Source organism: Podarcis melisellensis (genome assembly GCF_964234715.1).
Source record: "Podarcis melisellensis genome assembly, chromosome: 8".
NCBI lineage: Eukaryota > Metazoa > Chordata > Lepidosauria > Squamata > Lacertidae > Podarcis > Podarcis melisellensis.
In genome coordinates, this window is record NC_138540.1 from 53183214 (window position 1) to 53205472 (window position 22259).

General features: G+C 44.6%; 2 protein-coding genes across 12 annotated transcripts; one reads left to right on the plus strand and one right to left on the minus strand.

Moving 5' to 3' along the window:
• Positions 1–1612: 1612 nt before the first annotated feature.
• Positions 1613–17418, minus strand: LOC309375453 (C-signal-like). Of its 11 annotated transcripts, none has more exons than XM_081921149.1 (9): positions 17286–17418; positions 11620–11725; positions 9271–9355; positions 7889–8084; positions 7420–7471; positions 6673–6863; positions 6017–6175; positions 2649–2759; positions 1613–1823 (listed from the first exon to the last, which is right to left on the minus strand). In XM_081921149.1, the coding sequence occupies exons 3-9, from the start codon at positions 9321–9323 to the stop codon at positions 1710–1712; spliced, it is 876 nt and encodes a 291-aa protein (XP_081777275.1). In that variant the 5' UTR covers positions 9324–9355; positions 11620–11725; positions 17286–17418; the 3' UTR covers positions 1613–1709. The 11 variants fall into 11 exon arrangements, with proteins under 11 accessions (XP_081777275.1, XP_081777273.1, XP_081777276.1 ...); XM_081921147.1 differs by having other exon boundaries at positions 7889–8093; XM_081921150.1 differs by having other exon boundaries at positions 11602–11725.
• LOC309375900 (C-signal-like) lies at positions 13153–22232 on the plus strand. The gene is made up of 6 exons (XM_081921838.1): positions 13153–13826; positions 16220–16280; positions 17425–17612; positions 17852–18010; positions 20218–20328; positions 21985–22232. Exons 1-6 carry the CDS (start codon positions 13680–13682, stop codon positions 22096–22098), a joined length of 780 nt encoding a protein of 259 aa, XP_081777964.1. The 5' UTR covers positions 13153–13679; the 3' UTR covers positions 22099–22232.
• Positions 22233–22259: the final 27 nt, after the last annotated feature.

A 22259-nucleotide genomic window follows, 5' to 3' on the forward strand; every position in this document is an offset into this window, starting at 1 on the left:
TGGGTATGGTCAGCCAATTGGTGCCAAAGAAGGATAGAACTTTCTTTATGTATGCTACAACAGCAGCAAGAATACTCATCGCAAAGTATTGGAAGACACAAGATCTACCCACCTTGGAAGAATGGCAGATGAAGGTGATAGACTATATGGGACTGGCAGAAATGACTGGCAGAATCCGAGACCAGGGAAGAGAGACGGCAGAAGATGATTGGAAGAAATTTAAGGACTATCTTAGGAAACATTGCAAAATTAATGAATGTTAGAACGATGTTGGTTTAGAAATTAAGTGGTTTTCAGTTGTAATGATTAAGTAAAAAGAAAAGAAAGGCTAAAAATTAAATGAAAATTAAAGGAGAGGATTTGCTGAACTAATAATTAGAAATTGGAATACAGAAAGGGGAAGTATGAGGAGGTCGGGGAAGTAAGTTATAAGAAAATAAGGGATTGAAATTATACTTGTTTTTGTTTGTGTTTTGTTTGTATTATTGTTTTTTCTTTTATATAACTTTTGAAACTTCAATAAATATCTTTTAAAAAAAATTATGGAAAACTGACTTAAAATTTACAGATTGTTCCCTATTGAAGGAGAATTACATGAAGATGATGTACAGATGGTATACGACACCAGTGCAGTTAGGGAAAATGTACAAAACTAGTTCAAATAGATGTTGGAAGTGTAAGGAAAAGGAGGGAACATTTTATCATATGTGGTGGGATTGTAAAGTAATTAAAAAAAATTGGGAAATGATATACCATGAATTGAAGAAAATGTTTAAACATTTGTTTAACATTTAAACATTTAACATTTGTTTAAAAACCCGAGGCATTTTTGTTGGGGATTGTAGGGAAAGACCTGCCAAAAAAGTTGAAAAACATCTTCATGTATGCGGCAACGGCTGCGAGAGTTCTGGTAGCACAAGGATGGAAGACTGAAGAAACTCCGACTAAAGAATCATGGCAAGAAAAATTGATGGACTATGCAGAACTGGCAAAACTGACACATAAATTACGAAATAAGGATAACTGTGACTTTAAGGATGAATGGGAACCTTTACAAAGTATTTGAGGATGCAACAAAGCGAACTGGACTCCTTGGCAGGTTTTGAATAAACATTCACAATTTTTTTACTGATAAAAATAAGCTAAACAGTTGGAGGATCTATACAACTCTGTAACATGCAGAAAATAGCATTATTGGAGAAACCAAAGACTGGAACTGAGGGAAGTCGGGGGGTGGGGTGGGGGGAATGGGTTTTATGGGGGGAGGGAAAATGGGGGGGGGAATAAGGATATGTTTTTGGAAAATATGTTTTGTTATAATTTTGAATAAAATTTATTATATATAAAAAAAGAAAATCTGCAGCCACCAAGAGCAGCTGGATGAAGAGAAGGGGAACCCTGCACCTCCTCTGCGGGACAACAAGGTCTTCTCCTTTGAAGAAGGAGCAAGTGGAGGTGGGGCTGTGTTGCCAAGTCGGGTCTTTCCCTCCACCAAACTGAAAACAGACACAATTTGCAAACTTGAAATGGGATCTATCAGTTGGCATCAACAGGCATTTCTAGATACAACAGAAACAAGCAAGCAAGCGAGAAAGAAATGGAAGCGGGCAACTCAGGAAGTTCACGTAGCTTTATCTGTGTTTTATTGCCATCACAGACTTCATGGAGCGGATGGATGGATGGAGGCCCATGATTTGTGACTCGTTTTCTCACCAAGGAACAACACGCCCTTTCCAGTCAATGAAAGACCCTGAGTCTTTGTCAGTGATAGCAGAAAGCACTTTCAAGATCCCACTGCAACTCTCACTCACTGTAGTTGGGACCTATGAAATTGAGAGGGAACAGTTAGAAACGCCACGGGAATTACTAGGGAATCTGCCTTTCCCCTGGTTGACAGGGCTGACTACCTGTTCTGTTCTATCAGTCTCTCACCCTCATGAGCACAGGGACAGACCTTGTCATAAACTGCCACACAACGGAATGCATGAACATGGGCAAGCGAGAAGGCCCTGGCATCTCCTCTCTAATCTCAGAGCTGCTCACCAGCGCCACCTGCTGCTGCGCCTGCTTCCAACTTTTGTGTTATACTATTTTATTGAAATATTTTTTTTGATTTAGATATGTACGAATGACCCCCGCTTGTTTGCCCCTCCTATTTACCTCTTTCTCACTTCCTTAAGAAATTACCTATATGTTAAAGTATCATACAAATGTTTCCCAATGCATAGGTTGAATTAACCAAGTTTATACCCTCTCCGCCTGCACAAGGAACATGCTGTTGGGGTTCATTGATTGAGCTGGAGTCCCTCCCCAGGAGCCTGGCCTTTTGCAGTCTAAAAGAGGGCATTCTTCCAATTCAAGGTATTATTATTATTTATTGAATTTATACACACTCGCAGATCTTAGAGCAGTTTACAGAAGTACAACCAGATTAAGGTGTAGTTGGAGCTAAAAGTGAGTGTTACACCTTCCCAAGAAAGACCTCAGCAATGGATTTGAGGCTGCTCCTTATGCAGCAAATGTGGAGCCCCCAGGAAGACTCCCTGATACTCCCTGGCCTTCCATTACAGAGACTTCCTCTAAGGGGAAAATCACTAAAATGCCTGACCATCCAAGGCATTTTAATGGGTGGATCTGGCCTCACTTACCAGACATGTCCCCATGGAAGTTTTCACCCAGCCAGGGTGGATGGAGATGCAAAGGATCCCCAACGGACCATACTCCAAGGACTGGCACCTGGTCAGCATGTTCACAGCAGCCTAAGGGCAAGAGGTGCCATGAGAAGAGGGCACATCAGGTGTGAGGTGTTCCAGGCAGAGGGCCCTTAAAGACTCAGGAGCACCAGGGTCCAGTTGCCCTGATAATTACACAAAAAGGTGGTGTCCAAGGTCTGGTTGCCCCCCCCCCCAAGTGTTTAGGATTAGGGAGGATGCACACAGAGGGCACCTGTGCTGCCTGGAGAAGTTCATAGCATATCCAGCTTAAAAGCAGCACTCAGGTAGCAGCAGCAGCAGGAGGAGAAGCTGGCCACTCTCTGGCAGCCAGAGCACAGAAGGCTGGGTCGTTAAATGCTGAACCTCTGAGTGTGGCCAAGAAGTAGTGAGTTCACCATTCAGAATTATTATTTCATTTATTTAAACAACAACATCATTATCAATGACATTGCATTGTTTGTTTGGATAATGTAATGGTGGTGCAATTGATAATGACTGCATGTGATTTTACCATATCACCATTACCATTACGTCACCCAAATAAATAATGAAAGGTAGATGACACGGTATATCTACACAAACATAAATTTTATGCTGTTTCTGGGCATTATAATTCCCGTTGCCACTAAAAATTCAGGCCTTGGACCACAGGTATGAAGTTTACGGCATGTAATGCCTTAAGAGAGAATTTAATGAAAATGATCTACAGGTGGTACATGACACCAGTCAAGCTTGCAAAAATTTACCATTTGCCCGACAATAAATGTTGGAAATGTAATGAGACTGAAGGTACATTCTTTCACCTTTGGTGGACATGCCCAAGGATTAAGACATTCTGGGAGATGATTTATAATGAAATGAAAAAGGTATTTAAATATACCTTTCTGAAGAAACCAGAGGCCTTTCTCCTGGGCATGGTCGGCCAATTGGTGCCAAAGAAGGATAGAACTTTCTTTATGTATGCTACAACAGCAGCAAGAATACTCATCGCAAAGCATTGGAAGACACAAGATTTACCCTGCCGGGAAGAATGGCAGATGAAGTTGATGGACTACATGGAACTGGTGGAAATGACTGGCAGAATCCGAAACCAGAGAGAAGAGTTGGTGGAAGAAGATTGGAAAAAATTTAAAGACTATTTACAAAAACACTGTAAAATTAATGAATGTTAGAAGGATGCTGGAATGAAGTTATATGACTTTAGCAGAAATGTTATAAAGAATTAAGTAAAAATAGATTGTTAATGGGCCAAAGGGGGAAAAAGTAAGGTTAGATTGTGTTAAGATAAATTATAGGACAAAAATTGAGAAAGATGGAAAGGATTTGCTGAAATAGCAGCTGAACTAGAACACAAAAAGGGAGGTGTGAGGAGGTCGTTGAAACAAGTAAATGAAAGATAAGAAATGGAAATATTGGATGTGTTTTTAATTGTTTCTGTTTTTTTGTTTCTGTTTTGTTAAGATAAGTGGTTTTGTTTTTCATGTATTGTATTGTATTGTTTGGTTTAACTTTTTTCTTTTTTTGTATTTATTAAACTCTTAATAAATATTACTTTAAAAAAAATTCAGGCCTTGAGGAGCTACCCCAGTGGACTGTTGTCATGAGGGTGAAGTCGCATGAAAACCCTAGTGCAGAATAAGTTAAAAAGTGGATCTCATCAACGTCACATTTTCCAACACATCCACTAGGCTCTGACGTTTACCCTACATAAGGGTAATTTCATAACTTGGCTAATTCACAAACCACTTGGAATCTAGTGCTTCCTTTAGACTAACTGGTGTGGGCTGCTGTTTTGGACTAGCTGCATCTTCCACATCTTTTTTTTTTAAAATATTTTTTATTGCTTTTTAACATACATACATATCATACATATCACAAACATACTTACACAGCCAAGAAAAAAAAGAAAAGAAAAACAAACATGTAATACATAAAAACATAGACAACTCAACTTACATTGACAAACACTCATCGACTTCCCTTTATCTCGATTTCGGAATAAAGTTATCATATTTTTTATCCGCAGTGTCTCATTTTTCAAGCAATTTTTACGTAGTAAGCGTTATCTCATACCTACTGTGATTTTTCAAATATATATTTGTTTTTATCAACATTTTTTTCCCTTTTATTTCTGTTTCCATATATAACTTAAATTTATCCCATTCATTATTAAATTTTGTACTTTTTTGATTTCTTATTTTCTGTGTCAATTTTGCCAGTTCTAAATAGTCAAATAGTTTAGATTGCCACTCTATTATCGTTGGGATTTTAGACGTTTTCCAATACTGTGCTATGAGGGTTCTGGCAGCCACTGTTGCGTATTGAAAAAATGTTTTATCTTCCTTTTTGATTTCTTCGCCAATTATCCCCAGGAGGAAAGCTTCAGGTTTTTTGCTAAAGGTGTATTTGAGGACTTTTTAAAATTCATTATAGATAGATTCCCAAAAAATTTTAAGTGTCTCACATGACCACCACATATGTATAAAGTCGCCCTCCTTACTCTTGCATTTCCAACACATTTTATCACCTGTTTTATAAATTTTATCCAATTTTACCGGCATCATGTACCATCTGTACATCATCTTATACATGTTCTCCTTGAGTGTTGTACATGCCGTGAAGTTCATACCTTTACACCATAAAGCCTTCCATTTGTCAAACTCTATATTATAACCCAAGTCCACTGCCCACTTCACCATCACCTCCTTCACTTCCTCATCTTTGGTGTCCCACTCAACTAACTGGTTATACATTTTTGATAGTAATTTTGTTCTTCCTTCTATTATTTCAATCTGAAATCTAGATTTCTTCTCATTTATCCCAATCTTTTTATCTTCCGTCCACATGGAGTTAATTTGGTGATATTGAATCCAGCCAGTCAACTTATTTTTTATTTCTTCATATGGTCTGATTCTCCACCCGGATTCATTTCTATCTAATAGATCTTCATATGTCCATCTTTCCCCTTCAGTGTTTATTTTCTTTTTTGTCAGTATATCGATTGGTGATAACCACCAGGGGGTTTTCTGTTCCAATAATTTTTTATTCCTTTCCCACACTTCTAACAGTGGCCCTCTAATAATATGGTTAGAAAAATCTTTATGTTTCTTTCCTTTATCCCGCCACAGATAGTCATGCCATCCAAATCTTAAGTTAAAACCCTCTAGATCTAACAAATCTTTATTTTTAATGACAATCCATTCTTTTACCCAACAAAGGCATGCTGCTTCATAATATAACTGTGCATCTTCCACATCTTAATCATACTTCAAACATTAGGAGCACACAGCCTTGAGAGGTACCTTGCTGCAGCGGTAGGAGATGACTTGAGAGAGGCACCATCCAGCCATTTTCTCCAGAGAGCCAAAGTCACTGGCTAAGTTGACGATGCTTGCCTTGCTGCAGCTCAGCCCTTCTTGGAGGCTTCTTTGGGCAGCAACCTTCAGCAAGGGCAAGAAGGCCTGGGAGAAACCAGCACAACTGGGCTCATTAGATGGAAGGAAGATCCCAGGCGATGGACAGCCACTTAGAGAAGCCATTTCTAGTGGAAGGAAAGTAGCAAAGGAAGGACTGGAAAGGGGGAAGTGTGGAAATGAATGGGCTAAATTGCAGGAGGAGAAGGGGCAGAACAGCAGCCTTGACATCTCTGAGTTTGGGCTCGTCTTTCTCCTTGCATGCTTTCATCTTCCTGTTTAGGGTCACTGTCAGACAACGCATCACATTGTCGTAACTATTGTCTCATTCACACAAACGGGAACACAGGAAGCTGTCTTCTATTGAGTCAGACCATTGGTTCATCTAACTCAGTACTGTCTACTGGCAGCAGTTCTCCAGGGTTTCAGATAGGAGTCTCTCTTTAGCCTTCCCTGGAGATGCCAAATGATTGAACCTGGAAATTCTGCATGCAAGGCAGATACTCCATCACTGAGTCCCCCCCCCCAACCTGGCACATCCTCACCTGACTGACTTGCAAGGTTCCCACAGTGTTTGTGTTGTACAGGGCGGACATGTTATTGGCTGTTTCATTAGCCAAGTGGGTAAACTTGACCAAAATGGCAGCATTGTTAATTAGCAATGTCAGGCCATTTTCTTTGACATGCTCCTTGACTCTCTGCACAGCAGCCTCAATGCTCTTCAGATCTCGGATATCTGCTTGAAGAAAAGGGATAGCGATGAGCAAGCCCTGTTGATTGATTTAGCTAACTAGCCCTGTCTTAGCAGCAGTGGCTGTCCAAGATACCAGAAGATACCAGAGACCAACTTGGGACCTTCTGCAGGCAAAGTAGATGTTCTCATGTTGAGCTATGGCTCCTCAGTTTAGCACATTACACTATGCTTTGCCTGCTTGATGAAGCCATCAGATGACCATTTCACCACAAATTCACCACAGGAACAGACTGGCTGGACCAATGGTTGGAGCTGGTAGAAGGAAGTTTCTTACGTTCCTGTGTTTAAGCTCTCAGCCAATTTCTGGGAGGCTTGCACTCATGCATCAGCCACAAGAGCAGTAGAGCATTCTGGCAAGTTTTTATTTCTGGCTTGTGTTCCACAGTGCCAGTGCTCCCTGGGAACACCTCTATTCAGGTGGGGATGAAACTATATGTGATGCCAACAACAAGATGAAGACAGTAAGTGAGAATTTGCAGGGGAAATGTGTAAAATTTTGCATCCATCAGCAGTGTTAGCAGGATGAAAACATACATACCTAACTGTAGCACCACCAGGTTTGGATGTTGCTGAGCCAGCTTTTTCAACTTCTACAAAAAAAAGAGAGAGGAAAAAAGCATTTCTGAAACCCCCTTGTTTACACCAAAATGATGAGAACCAGTGGAGGATATTAGTGCAGAAGTGGCCACATCCCAAGCATCCAAAGTTCCCCTTGCTATGTCATCTATTCCTCCATAATCTGCCATCCTAATGTGACCTCCTAATATTTTGGACTACAATTCCCAGATGACAACTGCAGTCCTAAACAGCTGGAATACCCTGGGCAGGGGATGCCTCATTCTGTATCTCTTTGGAGCAATTGCTTCTCCTGTGCAAATGGAATTGCACAGAACTGGAACTATGTGACAGCCCCTGTGAAATTGTGTGAGGCTTCCAGTGGCTTCTTTCCTCTCCTTGATATTACTGCCCCATATTTCTTCTTGTGCAATGGATAGGACCAGCCTTACCTTCCCATTAGGTCCTTCAGGATCCAGACTGGTGGCAAACACCCACTCTGGCGGGTTTGGCTTCATCAGGAACTGGCTGACAAGTCCCAGGCCAATCCCCTGATTGGATCCTGTCACTAGAACACTCTGGACATGAAATTTATCCATGGCTGTTGGTTTGCAGGCTTCAGAATTCTTCTTATATAGCACCTGTGGTCTAGGATGACTCAAAAGAATGCACAACATTTTAACACAGCAGTGTGTACATTTGAACTGCCTTACAAGAAAATTCTCAGGAAGCATCTTTCTCAGTGACTCATGAAAGATGCTTTCCAATTAAATATAACTGGTAGGCATTGTGAAGAAGCTTTGAAGTTAACCTGAGCAAGGCCCAGCCCGGTGTGTGCAAAGTCCAATGTGTATGTGACCTGAGATTTGTAAGACAGATGATACGATTCTATACGATATGATACGATACGATACAATACTCTTTATTGTCATTGTCCCATACAGAACAACGAAATTGAAAAAAATCTACATAAGACATTAAAAAACCAACAAGCCTGCTACCCCAGCCATCCCAACCCCGTTAGCCCCCTAAAAACTCCGATACCCCATTTTTAAATACAATATACTTCCACAGAGACTCCTTACACAGCATTTAAAATCAAAATCGCATTTGGATAGAAACTATTTCTCAGGCAGCTAATCCTAGTCTTTATAACCCTGTACCTTCTTCTAGAAGGCAGAAGCTGAAAGAGATCATTTCCGGGGTGCGCACTATCCTGCACTATCTCTGCAGCTTTCTTATGGCACCTGGAAGCATAGATTTGATCCAAGGTGGGAAGAGTGCACCCAATTTATTCTCTCCGCAGTCTTTACAACCCTGGACAGCATTGTTTTTTTCTCTGACCGTGCAGCTCCCAAACCACACACACAGACCATAAGTTAATACACTCTCAACAGTACAATGGTAAAATGCCATCAACAGGTCCTTTGAGAGATTGTTGTTCCGGAGGTTTCTCAGAAAATATAACCTCTTCATCAGGTCTTTGCTGTTTTTGCCCCAGGTTAGGTCATCTCTCAACTCCATTCCCAGAAATCGAAACACCAAGACCTGTTCCATGCACTTCCCCTCAATAATAAGTGGCTGAATATTCCATTTACATTTCCTAAAGTCCACAATAATCTCTTTTGTTTTCTTTCAGTTAAGGAGTAAGTTGTTTTTCCTGCACCACTCCCCCAACTGCTCAACTTCCTTCCTATAGGCTGCTTCCCCCTCTCCAGCCATGATTAAACCAACCACCATTGTATCATCTGCAAACTTAATGATCTTATTACTGGGGTATTTGGGGACACAGTCAGCTGTATAGAGCGTATAAAAAAGTGGACTCAACACGCACCCCTGCGGCATCCCCGTATTCATGATGAGATCGGCAGAGATGTAGGAACCCATCTTGACCCGTTGGGAACGGTTTGATAGAAAATCTAATGAGTAAGACAGATAAGAAAAGGGGCATGTCAAGGAAATGGGGCAGTGTCTACTGAAATGCTATGTTAGGAATGTACGGTAATCACCAATAAGAGCATATGAACTGAACAAGCTCATACTTCTGGGAAATGTAAGCAATCAATTTAAAATTATTTGTCTCAGAGTGCTCAGAAAGGGTATAAAAGATTTTGGTACTGTGCCATTTGCATCTCATGACCCGCACCATACCTTGGAAAGACCAGGGGATCCTAATGCAGCAGTGAAATAAGTATCAACCTCCTGGGTGCTTTTGCTTTATGGAAGTGGTCTCTGTCTATTCGTATTAGTCCCACCTGGAGACGGACAAGGCGGTGTGGAGTTTTTCTACAGCAGCAGGTTCCTTCAGAATTCAAGCAGTTTCTCAAACACAGTAAGAACTAAGTCAAGGCTGACTACCCAAATAACTTCAGGTTTCTAGGCCACAACTCAAGACCAAACTCTGCAAGTATTCTTAGCTTAGAATTGGACTGCTTTAGGGACTGAATAATGGAATCCTTTCAAGTCCTTTCCCGACCCTTGGGCTGAGTGGATGTCATCTAATTACCCTGCTAGCCTGCTTAGACGGTTGGTGAGCAATCCAGGGGTTGGCATTGTTTAATTCTGCTCACTGCACACCTTCCATTGTGAAGGGCAAAACACCAAGCCAGGCATAAAGCCCCAAAGTGCTTTTTTTGGTACCATTATTAAGCATCCCTGAAGTTACATCACTGACTGCCACCCACTTTTATTCACCTTTACTTGGAAATAAACCAATGAGCACAAAGGGAGTTGCCCCAAGTCACTTTGACAGGCAGGACTGGCGCCTTAGTTGGCACCCATTTATTACTCCACGGCTGCTATAAAGCTTTTAAAAAGGCTATTCTGGTTGCTAGTGAAAAGGACTAAAAGCTTACAGTTGTGTGTGTGTGTTGTAGGCCATCTAGGAATCCAGCCCCTAGCCTGATGCAGGAAGTCCCCATTGGGTATTTGTCCTCTTCTCTTTGACTGTTCCATTCAACCTTTTGGAGAGGACTTTCAGATTCCCCCCTCTGCCTTCTCTTCTCCAGAGTTAGCATCCCAACTTCCTATCTAGTATTGATTGGACAACAGATGAGTGAGCTTGCAAATGCAGCAGCTTCACTATCCTGGCTAAAGGACACATGCTCTGGTTACCACTGGCAAGGCAGATAGGATCTCAGCCGCCATACTAGATGGAACTGGTTTACAGCTGCCCTGTGGCTCCTAGAAGCGGCCACATCCTTGGAATGGCTTCTACTGACTGGCTGGCTAAACCAAGTTAGCGTAGCCGATGGGTCTTAAACTCGGTGAGTTAGGGACTTCCTCTGTGTGGAAAGAAAGGCGGACTGAACAGATGAGACTAATAGTGGGTCCACCTACACAATAAACCCTACAGAATCTGGAGTGGAGTCCCTAAGATGGTTGGATGGCACCTTGTACACCTCCGTCTGGCAACTCTTGCAGCCAAGCCAATGCCAAACATATTGCTCTGTTTTCCTTTGGACCACATCAGTTAGAATAAGGACCTCCATACACACTACCCAGGCTTGCTCCTCAGGGAGGTCACTTTGGCACTGTTAACACAGAGATTTGACTCCACCTCCGGAGGTGCACTCCATTGACTCTCAAGACAGACAAATGCCAACAACCAACAACACCAATATTAGATACAGGAGTACCTTACTGGTGCAGGAGATCTCCAGATTAACCAAGAGGCACCAGACTATGGAACAAATGAGGCTCAGACTGCTGAGCCTTTGGTCATTTTGATTTGATTTGATGCTGGGGATTATTACTGGTAACTGATGTGGCGATTTTATAAAGCCTGGGAAGGAAGAGTGAGAAAAGACAAAAGACGAAATACCAGGAAGGTGAGTAAAAACAAACAAACCCAAGAACCAATGAGCCCAGTTTAAGGGAGTCCCACTCTACTTGGAAATCCTTTGGGGGGAAAAGTCCTAAGTAGTTTAAGATACAAGAGGAAAAAGTGGTAAGAGAAAATCTGCCAGTGGCAGGTGATACTTAAATTCAAAACAAAGAGACAGTGAGAACAAAGGAGCAGCGCTGCCTAGCTGTAGGAGGGGAAATGACTTGATATGTGGTTGGGACTTATAACATCTTCCCTTTATGGCTGTATAGACTGTATGTCATTAGCTGCCCTGGCTTCTTTGCAATGGTATATTTTTAATTACATAAAATTGCTTACCTGCATTAACTTACTAACCTGGAGCCAGACACTTTGATGCACTAGAGCAGACTGTCCGGGGACAGAGATACAGGCGGGGTGCCCCTAGGTAGGAGGAAGATTGCCCAATGCAGGAGACAATCCCCTGGAGGAACATGGCACAAAAAAGCAGGACTGTCAGCAGCCATGCTGTGTCTCTGGAGCTACAAAATTGATTCCATGCAAGTACAGCGGTTGCAGACCTCAGAAAACACCAAGGTGGCAGTGGAAGGTACAGTGCAGAGAACGATTCCTGCCACTCTCCAGGGAAGGAAAAGACATGTGGTGATGACAGGTGACTCCCTACAGAGGGGGACAGAGGCAGGAGTGGAACTCTAACTCTGCCAGGAATGTAAGATCCAACCAATTTCTCCATTGACTCACTGGCAATTTCATTTCCCAGAAGGTGTCGTCTCTCTTGGATCTGGTCCTCATCAGAAGGGAGAAACTGACGAGGTGAAAGTATAGGGAACCTTGGGAGGAAGTGATCATGTCCTCTCGGGTTTCATTATACACAGGCAAAGGAAAGCTGCTAAAATGTGGGCTGGGTGAGGTAACTGTTAGATGGATTTGTAGCTGGTTGACTGACTGAACCCAAAGTGTACTCATTAATGGTTCCTCATCATCATCCTGGGGGGAAAGTGACAAGTGGGGTTCTGCCCTGGGACAGTTGTTGTTCAGTGTCTTTATAAATGACTTGAATGAAGGAATTGAGGAAGTGCTTAATAATAATAATAATAATAATAATAATAATAATAATAATAACAACAACAACAACAACAATTTATTTATACCCCAGTCACTCTGGGCAGCTTCCAACAAAAGATTAAAAATACATTAAAACATCAGACCTTAAAAACTTCCCTAAGCAGGGCTGCCTTCAGATGTCTTTTAAACATCAGATAGTTATTTATTTCTTTGGCATCTGACTGGAGGTCATTCCACAGGGTGCGCGCCACTACTGAGAAGGCCCTCTGCCTGCTTATAAAATTGCAGGTAATGCCAACCTGGAAGGGGTAGCCAATGCCTCAGAAGACAGAAACAGGAGTTAAGATTACCTCATCAGATTGGAAAACTGGGCCTAAACTAACAGAATGAATTTCAGTAGGGACAAATGTTAGATTCTACACTTAGGCAGGAATAACCAGCTGCACAAATATAAGATGGGGAACACCTGCCTTACTAGTAGTACACGTGAAAAGGATCTAGGGATCTTAGTAAATCACAAGTTTAACACAAGTCAATTGTGTGATGGAACATGTGCAGAGGAGGACAACAATGATGATTAAGGGATGGGGAACCAAGCCTTATGAGGAACAGTTTAGGGAGCTGGGTATGTTTAATCTGGAAAAGAGCACACTGAGAGGACATATGATAGATCTGAAGGGCTGTCACATGGAGGACGCAGCAAGCTTGTTTTCTCCTGCTCCAGAATGTAGGACTCTAGCCAATGGCTTCAAGTTACAAGAAAGGAGATTCTAACTGAACATCAGGAAGAACTTTCTGACAGTAAGAGCTGTTTGACAGTGGGACAGAGTCGCTCGTGAGGCCATGGACTTCCTTGGATGTTTTTAAGCAGAGATTGGATGGACATCTGTCATAGATACTGTAGTTGAGATTCCGACATTGTAGGGGTTTGGACTAGATGACCCTTAGGATCCCTTCCAGTTCTATGATTCTATGAGCTGCAGCAAGACCTCTCCAAACTGATCATATCGTCATCAACATCATCATCAAACACCTACTGCTAATGCTTTTCAGGGAAGATGGTGTGATCAGACCTATTTTTCAAATGTCTCAACATCATTCAGGCCACGCCTGATCTTGACACATCTGGGTGATGCATCATTTTAAATAGTTTCTTGTTGCTGAAATTAAAGCTGCTCATGTGTGATTACTCTGGTGCTGAGACAACTTAATTTACATTTTGCAAACTTGCATAACCATGGATATCAGCTGAAGATGGGCAGTGTCTCTTATGGCCCAGATATCTCCACTCCACCCAAGTTCCTCCAGTCAGAGGAGAGAGACACACACAGAGAGACAGACGGACAGACAACATGGAAGATTTCAGAATTCAGAGCATATTGTTGACAGGGAGCGACCGGGGGATTGGCCTGGGCTTGGTGGAGCAATTTCTCCAGCTGCCATATCCACCTCAGCTCATCTTTGCCACCTGCCGGCATCCAGATGAACCTGAAGGACAGGTAGGCACCTGAAGATTGGGATGAAACAGTTGAACATTGGCCAATCCACTGGCTAAAATATCCATCCATTATACCTCTTGAGTATCTGGGTAAGAATACAGAGAAGGCTAGATGGGAGCCAACCTTACTTCAATTGGCACCAGCTAAAACAGGGAGGGCCAAGAGCCAGGAGATTTCAGAAGGCTCCTTCAATAGATGACTTGTTTACACAGGGGAGGAAATTAATGAAATCAGGGTTCAAGCAGGCAGAGAGTGTTCCATTATTTGGAACGGCTACACTGGAGGAGCTAATGAGAAATGAGCAACATGGGAAGCTGCCTGACACTGAAAGATCTATTGATCCATCTAGCTCAGTGTTGTTTACAATGGCAGTAATGGCTTTCCTGAGTTTCAGGCTTGGGAGTCTCTTCCAGCTCTTCTAGGAGATGACATTGGGAACTGAACCTGGGACTTTTTGCATGCAAACCAGTGACTCTAAGCACTGAACTCTGGGCATTTTTGAATGGAATGGTTTTGAAATCTTCCAATGGGTGGGTGTTGCATGTGCATTCTTGAAGATATACCAAATAATCATTTTCCTGCATTGCATTCATGTTGTACAAGACTACAGTGCAACAATAGGGATTCTGTTAATTAATATATACAACATTTATCTGCATTTGGTTCAAAAGCAGTTTGTGTTGGCTGAGCTAAGTGCTGATGTGTTTTGGGTAGTTTTGGTTAAAAGTTAGAAGTTAAAATGGAGCCAGTGATGGGTGCAGTTGTAAAGCAGCAAAGCCACCATCCCTTTCCATTCTAAAACTCTGCAAATTTGTAGTAGAAAGTGGCCGGTCACAGCTGCCACCTGTGACCCCACCTTCTCTGCGACGGAGTGAGGTCCCGTTGCTTGGTCCCAGCTCCTGCCAACCTAGCAGTTTGAAAGCACGCCAAAAAGTGCAAGTAGATAAATAGGTCTGGCAGGAAGGTAAATGGCGTTTCTGTGAGTTGCTCTGGTTTCAGTGTTCCATTGCGCCAGAAGCAGCTTAGTCATGCCACATGACCTGGAAAAACTGTCTGCAGACAAATGCCAGCCCCCTTGGCCTGTAAAGCCAATAAAATAATAATAATAATAATAATAATAATAATAATAATAATAATAATAATTATTATTATTATTATTATTATTTATTATTTATACCCCGCCCAACTGGCTGAGTTTCCCCAGCCACTCTGGGCGGCTCCCAATCAGGTGTTAAAAACAGTACAGCGTTAAATATTAAAAACTTCCCTGAACAGGGCTGCCTTCAGATGTCTTTAAAGGTAGGATAGCTGCTTATTTCCTTCACATCTGAAGGAACGTGTTCCACAGGGTGGGCGCCACTACCGAGAAGGCCCTCTGTCTGGTTCCCTGTAACTTTACTTCTCGCAATGAGGGAACCGCCAGAAGGCCCTCAGCGCTGGATCTCAGTGTCTGGGCTTAACAATGGGGGTGGAGATGCTCCTTCAGGTATACAGGACCGAGGCCGTTTAGGGCTTTAAAGGTCAGCACCAACACTTTGAATTGTGCTTGGAAACGTACTGGGAGCCAATGCAGATCTCTCAGAACCGGTGTTATGTGGTCCCGGCGGCCACTCCCAATCACCAGTCTAGCTGCCGCATTCTGGATTAATTGCAGTTTCCAGCTCATCTTCAAAGGTCGCCCCATGTAGAGCGCGTTGCAGTAGTCCAAGCGGGAGATAACTAGAGCATGCACCACTCTGGTGAGGCAGTCCGTGGGCAGGTAGGGTCTTAGCCTGCATACCAGGTAGAGCTGGTAGACAGCTGCCCCGGACACAGAATTAACCTGAGCCTCCATGGACAGCTGTGAGTCCAAAATGACTCCCAGGCTGCGCACCTGGTCCTTCAGGGGCACAGTTACCCCATTCAGGACCAGGGAATCCCCCACACCCGCCCGCCCCCTGTCCCCCAAAAACAGTACTTCTGTCCTGTCAGGATTCAACCTCAATCTGTTAGCCGCCATCCATCCTCCAACCGCCTCCAGGCACTCACACAGGACCTTCACCGCCTTCACTGGTTCTGATTTACAGGAGAGGTAGAGCTGGGTGTCATCCGCATACTGATGAACACCTAGCCCAGCCCAATATAATAATAATAATAATAATAATAATAATAATAATAATAATAATAATAATAATAATAATATGGAAGCTGGGGCAGGGAGTAGGAGAAAATGTGACTTTGAAACTGGGCCTGATATAATGGGTGCCTGCTCCACTCCCTACACAAATGGAATGTGTAGGGATTCCATTTATCTCTCCCCCCCCCCCAAGACATAGCCCAGTTGCTTTTGAATTTTGGAGCAAGCGCTTACTAGGGACTAGCATGTAAAATTTGCCTGTCTTCTCTTTCTCCAGGTATTAAAGGAAATGGCTCGCAAGTATTCAAATGTCTCAACTCTTGTTCTACTTCAACTGGGTATGTACCTACCATGAACTATAATAGCCTTACACTGCCCTTCCCATTGGCAATCCATTTCTTGTCTCTGCTCGTCTTTCCAAACTCCTCCACCTCTTCCAAAGAACACAGGGAGCAGATAACAATTCCCATCTTTGTTCTTCACAACGCTCTGAGGCAGGCTATCATAAGGTAAAAAAAGGTAAAGGTCTGCTGGATGGTTAAGACTAATCAAAGGCAAAAATGGGGTGAGGCGCTCATCTTGCTTTCAGGCCGAGGGAGCTGGCGTTTGTCCACAGACAACTTTCCGGGTCATGCAGCCAGCATGTCTAAACCACTTCTGGCACAACAGAACACTGTGATGGAAGCCAGAGCGCACGGAAATGCTGTTTACCTTCCCACTGCAGCGATACCCATTTATCTACCGTATTTTTCGCTCTATAGGAAAAATAGGCAGGGGAGAACAGGGGGGAAATTTTTTTTTCTTGTTCTCCCCCTCAAAAACAAGGTGCGTTCAAGAGCAGGTTGGGGAACAGCTCAAAGGCTGCATGCAGCGCCCCGTCTCACTGTTTTGGCAGCGGGGACAGCAGGCAGCTATCTGCAAGCCTTGGGAGCCCGGCGGGAACTCCCGCCGGGCTCCGCAGGCTTGCAGATAGCTGTCCTAAGCCTGGGGTGTGCAGCGCCGTGCTCCCCAGGCTTCGGGCTGCAGGCACCGACCCCTCTCGCTCTCCAGGCTTCAGCGTAAGCCTGCATTCGCTCCATAGGACACACACACATTTCCCCTTCATTTTTGGAGAGGGAAAAGTGCGTCCTATAGAGCGAAAAATACGGTACTTGCACTGGCATGCTTTCAAACTGCTAGGTTGGCGGGAGCTGGGACAGAGCAATCGGAGCTCACCCCATCAAGAGGATTCAAACCGTCGACCTTCCAATCAGCAAGCCCAAGAGGCTCAGTGGTCTAGACCACAGCGCCACCCGCTAGGGTAAGAGACAGTGGCCAAAGAGAGATTTGAATTCAGTTCTTACCTTTATACCTTTGCCATTCTCCTTAACCCTATCCTGGTTCTCCACAACTGCAGAATTACCACAGCAATATTTTGCTTTTTGCCACGGGAAGGAGCAGAGTGGCAGCAGCTGGCAAACTTACTAAATTCTGTTAATTTAGATGTCACAGATCCTCACAGCATCAAGGAAGCTACCAAGGAAGTGGAAGAGCGTGTGGCAGGCTGTGGTCTCAACCTGCTCATAAATAATGCCGCCGTGGCTTGTGAAACAACTCTGAGCTCTGAGAACGCCCAGAACATGATGTCCTTATATACCACCAACACGATTGGGCCCATGCTGGTGTGTCAGGTGAGAAAAGAGTTGGCTATAACCCTTGCAAGGTCACCAGTCCTACTCATAAGCCAGTTCTCCAGCTCTGGGACTCTTCCCACTCAGAGGAAGTAGCAGGAAGCGGGTCTCCAGCTAATTTGAAAAGAATGGAGGAAAGAATTGAGGCTTCTTAGCAGGAGAGAGGTTGAGAGGGGTGGGGGCCTGTAGGGTGACGCACAACAATGGGTGATGGGTGCTGCTTCTCTCTCCCTTTACAGGCCTTCTTGCCTTTGCTCAAAATGGCAGCTCAGCAAAGCAGGCACGGCGGGATGAGCTGCAGCAAAGCCGCCGTGGTCAACATGTCCAGCAGCTACGGCTCCATTTCACTCGTTGACGGGTGGGAGTGGAGGCAAGATGTCAGCTACCGCTGCAGCAAGGTGGGAAAGGAGGGGGAGAGGCTGAAGTACCACTTCTGGAGGATGTGGGGAGGAGAGAGAGAGAGAGAGGGAGAGAGAGGAGGTCTTTAGGCCAAGTGAAAGATGAGTGGGGCACAGGGTGAATCTGAGGCACACTGTACTGTCTATGAGGACACATAGATTTGTTTATTTAATGTATTTATAGGTGCCTAAGGTAGATTACAATTTCAAAACACTAAAGCAAATAAATGATATAAAATGCAGAGAATGGCAGAGGCCTCTCAGGCCGGCTGGGAGCTAATGAGATGGGTGCTCCCTGGAGCCTGGGATCCATCAGTTCTACCTTTGCTCAGGGCACACAGGGTTTTCTTTAGCAGCCCCATGGGAGGCAAAGAGCTTGATAGGTTTTATGAGGTAGATGATGGGCTACAAATAACTATATTTTATCCCCCTACAGACCCACAGGGGGCGGTGTTAACAGACAATAGGTTCAGCTTACCACTTGTGCTTAAAAGGCTGAACAGACATTAAATCCCATCTTATGCAGTTTAATTGAAAGCATTAGGCTGATTTCCCCCCTTTGTTACTGGATAGTAAAGATAGAGAAGATTTTTAGTTGCTGCGGTTAGTTCGCCTACTACCCGTGTTTCCTTAATTCCCCATTTTCTCTCTCATACTCACTTCCGCATGCACTGTTCCTGGCGATCCTGGGATCTCTTGACTGGTTGTTTAAGGCCAGCCCGATCGAGCTTTGCTTCCTCTGGTTAGACCCGCTGGAACTTGTTATTTCTGGACTCTGGGATTGCTGGAGGACTGGTGGTGCCTCCTAGCAAATGGCCTGGTGCGCGCTGGATCACCAGTCCTTCCTCGCCCCCAGAATCTGGGCAACTGAAACTCCTGCCTGGCTCGCCAAATTGTTATAAGAAAAAAACGGCTCCTTTTTCCTTATGGGGTACCCAAGAGCCCATATAGAGACCTTTTGTAGGTTCTCTATTGGTAGGAGAAAATAACAGAGGCCAACCAGAGAATATTGAGAAGCAAAGCAGCTAGTAAGCCTGATCTTTATCAACTGTTGCAACAGGGTGCTCACAACCACACACTGGAGGCAGGAGGGACCAAGAACTCCTATATAGACTTTTGAAATTCCCCACCCTGGAGCTCAAGACCACCTCCAGAAACATCATACATACATCACAGGAAGGGTGTAGCCCAAAGACCTACCCCAATACATCATAGAGAAGGGGCCGGCAGGAAACCTGTTGATGGGTTTACCTGGCTGTTAATGGGTTTACCTGGAGAGCCTGGCTAGTCTTTTGTGGTGATAACTACTTATGGTAATTCCTGAATCCAGGTCACAGGCTCACCCTATTCATATCTTAAATGTGCCCTTAAGAGAGGATTTGTGAACAAATAGAAAATGGGGAGGTTTCCCGTTTCCTTCGACCTTGCAGAGAAATATCTGAGGTCAATTTGGGAGGGACAAAATGGTTTCATGACTTTTTCTGTGGGCTTCAGCTATGTGGTGTGTGTGTGTTTGTGCTTGCTTGGTACATTTATGAACATTTATTTTATATATGTAAGACCTTAAAATTCTTATCACAGTTGCCACGTTTATCAAAAAAACTGGCTACAGACTGAAAAGGAAGTTGGAAACATATTTTACTCACAGTTAAGCATTCATCCATAGCAGCAACAGCATTAGAACCAAAGGCAGGTAAAATACTTGTGTTTACAGCCTCAGGAGTGATCAGAGGCAGGTCCCCCTTCATGGCTGGTTGAAGAGAGAGTGAGTGAGGAGGGGGAGAGGACAGAAAATACTTCTTTTGCTTCTTCCCTCCTAGGAGAGGAGAGGAAATGACACAACACAGAGTCTTCTCTACCAATTATGTTTCTATAGTCTGAGTTGGATTATCAGCAATACAGCTCTATGGTCTTAACCCCTCCACATGCAAACCAGCAAGCATATGTTTTATTGGGTTTGACTACAAATCTCCCCCAAAGCTGCCCAACCGCCCTTCCAGGTCATGGATGGTTCTGTCAGGCACTGATGGGATAGGTGCTCCATGGCCTGAGAGCCACAAGATGCTTGTAGACAGCTGGAACCAGCCAGGGCATGAAAGCAGGCAACAACTTAACCCCCTCTTGCAGCCTCAAACTTGGCTAGGCATCCCTTGAACCAATAGGTCCCAACTCTTCTGCCCCAATTGACTGTGCTTCTGCCTCTGCAGGCAGCTCTGAACATGCTGACGCGCTGCCAGTCTCTCGGGTATGGCCCCTATGGGATCCTGTGTGTCTCCATCCACCCTGGAGGAGTGAAGACCCACCTTGGAGTAGAGCAGGTAGGCACCAGCCTAAGTGATAATGGAATGGGGTGGGGGGCACATGGCACTGTGGATTTCAGCCTGACCACCTCCAAAGAAGAATCCTCAGGGCCCACTTCTGAGCAACGATATAGGGTGGATTTTGATGTGCCTGCAGGGAGGTCAGACCCTCCTGGACTTCGCTACCTTAGTCACAGAGAGGATGCACAGAAAGGGGAGGGGAGTAAATTCTACAACACTCAGGGGAAGCCTTGTGTACCCATGGGATGAAAAAGGCACAAGCTTTCACATACAGACCAGTTAAGCTGTTGTGGGAGCTTGGAAAGAGGCACTTAGGGAATATTAAATAAGCGAGAGCAGCACCCACACATGATCATCCTTACTTTCCTGGACTGCACAGTCACTGGCAGGAAGTCACAGATGAGGTCAGCCTCATCCAGGTCAACGGCAGCAGGGGAAACACAGTCTGCAAGGTTTCCATGCAGCAGTTCCCTCTGAGCACCTTTTGAGTGGACCTCTCCCCCCCCAATGACAGTGTTTTGGGGCCTGCTGGTCAGATTCCAAGATGCAAATGTCTCCATGGGATGAGGCTGAGGTGAGAGTTGAACAAAAATTCAGGATCATCATTAATGCAATCAAGGAGCTGGATCCCCTGGTTTCCTTGGTGTGCTCCTTCACATCATCTGTAGCTGCTGTTGACACCTATGGACGGGCTAAGAAATGCTGCCCAACCAGAATGGCATCTGGTTAACACCCATAGGCAGCATAAAGCAGGGTATGGTGGAGGCATCCCATGACTCAGGAAGGAAGCAAGTAGGAGGGGGGAGGAGACGGTCTATTTCCTTGTTGAAGGCCACTTTCCCATAGAGTCATCTGTCATGGGCCAGAGGGTGGTACTGGGCAGAGCCAGAACCAAGAGTATGTGGGGCTTTTCCTTTCCACATGAAACAAGGCCAAAAGGGCTGCCGGTTGCCCTCTTCCTCTGCCTCACCAGGAACACAAGCAGGGAACCATGTAGAGTTGGGCTGTTTTGCGAGAGCTCTGGGAGCCATTGTGACCAAGGGGAGCAGGGCTGTGCTGCAGCCCCATGGAAACGTACGGCAGGGTCTCTCCCAGCCCCACTAGGCAAGTTCATGTATCAGAGGAAGGAGCTGTAAGAGACAGGGGTGAAACATAGCTTCTTCTTTCTCAGACACAGTGGTGCAGCACGGCCTCCTACCAGTTCCCAAGCAGAGAGAGGGAGGCTGAAATTGTGAAATTGGGCTCAGTTTATACCTTGAAGCAAAGTTTAGCTTGCTTTTTGGGGGGGAGGGGGGCACACCACAATTTCCCAAGGCGCCTCCTTCCACCTGTCTCAATAATTCCATGCCCTCCACCCAGGCTGGTGTGGTGCCACACCCCAGCTCCCCCCCCCCCAAATCCCATTTGCAGCCCTTCACCCCCACATCCTTTGCCTTGTCCCTTGCCTGGCAAGGCTACTTCAGCATGCACAGGGCAATGGGCTGGCACTCCTGAAGGAAGGCTGCTTTGTCAGATTCTTGCAGCAGGCAGGTCCCCCAGGAGGTGCCAGCCTTTCATCTGCGAATGCCAGGAACCTCTGTGGAGCTGCTGGTAGAACAGATGGCAGCTTTTGGCCACTTAATAATGCAGCATGATGTCACTTTTTTGTTCCAGGGAGTCTTGAGTGTGGCCTCCAGCACAAGAGGGATCATCCAAGTGCTTTCCCGCCTCTCTGACCAGGACAACGGAACCTTTTTAGACTGGGAAGGACAAACTGTCCCTTGGTGAGGAAGAGGATACAAAGGCAGAAGATGAGGGCCTTCCAGAAGTCCTGAGGGGGATGCCAGATTCACACAGGAGATGGGAAGAGCCACAATTTGGGGTCTTCAGTGCAAAGCAATAAAAGGAGCTCTTGGATTAGACTTTGGTAGTAGTTTGTTGACCTTCTG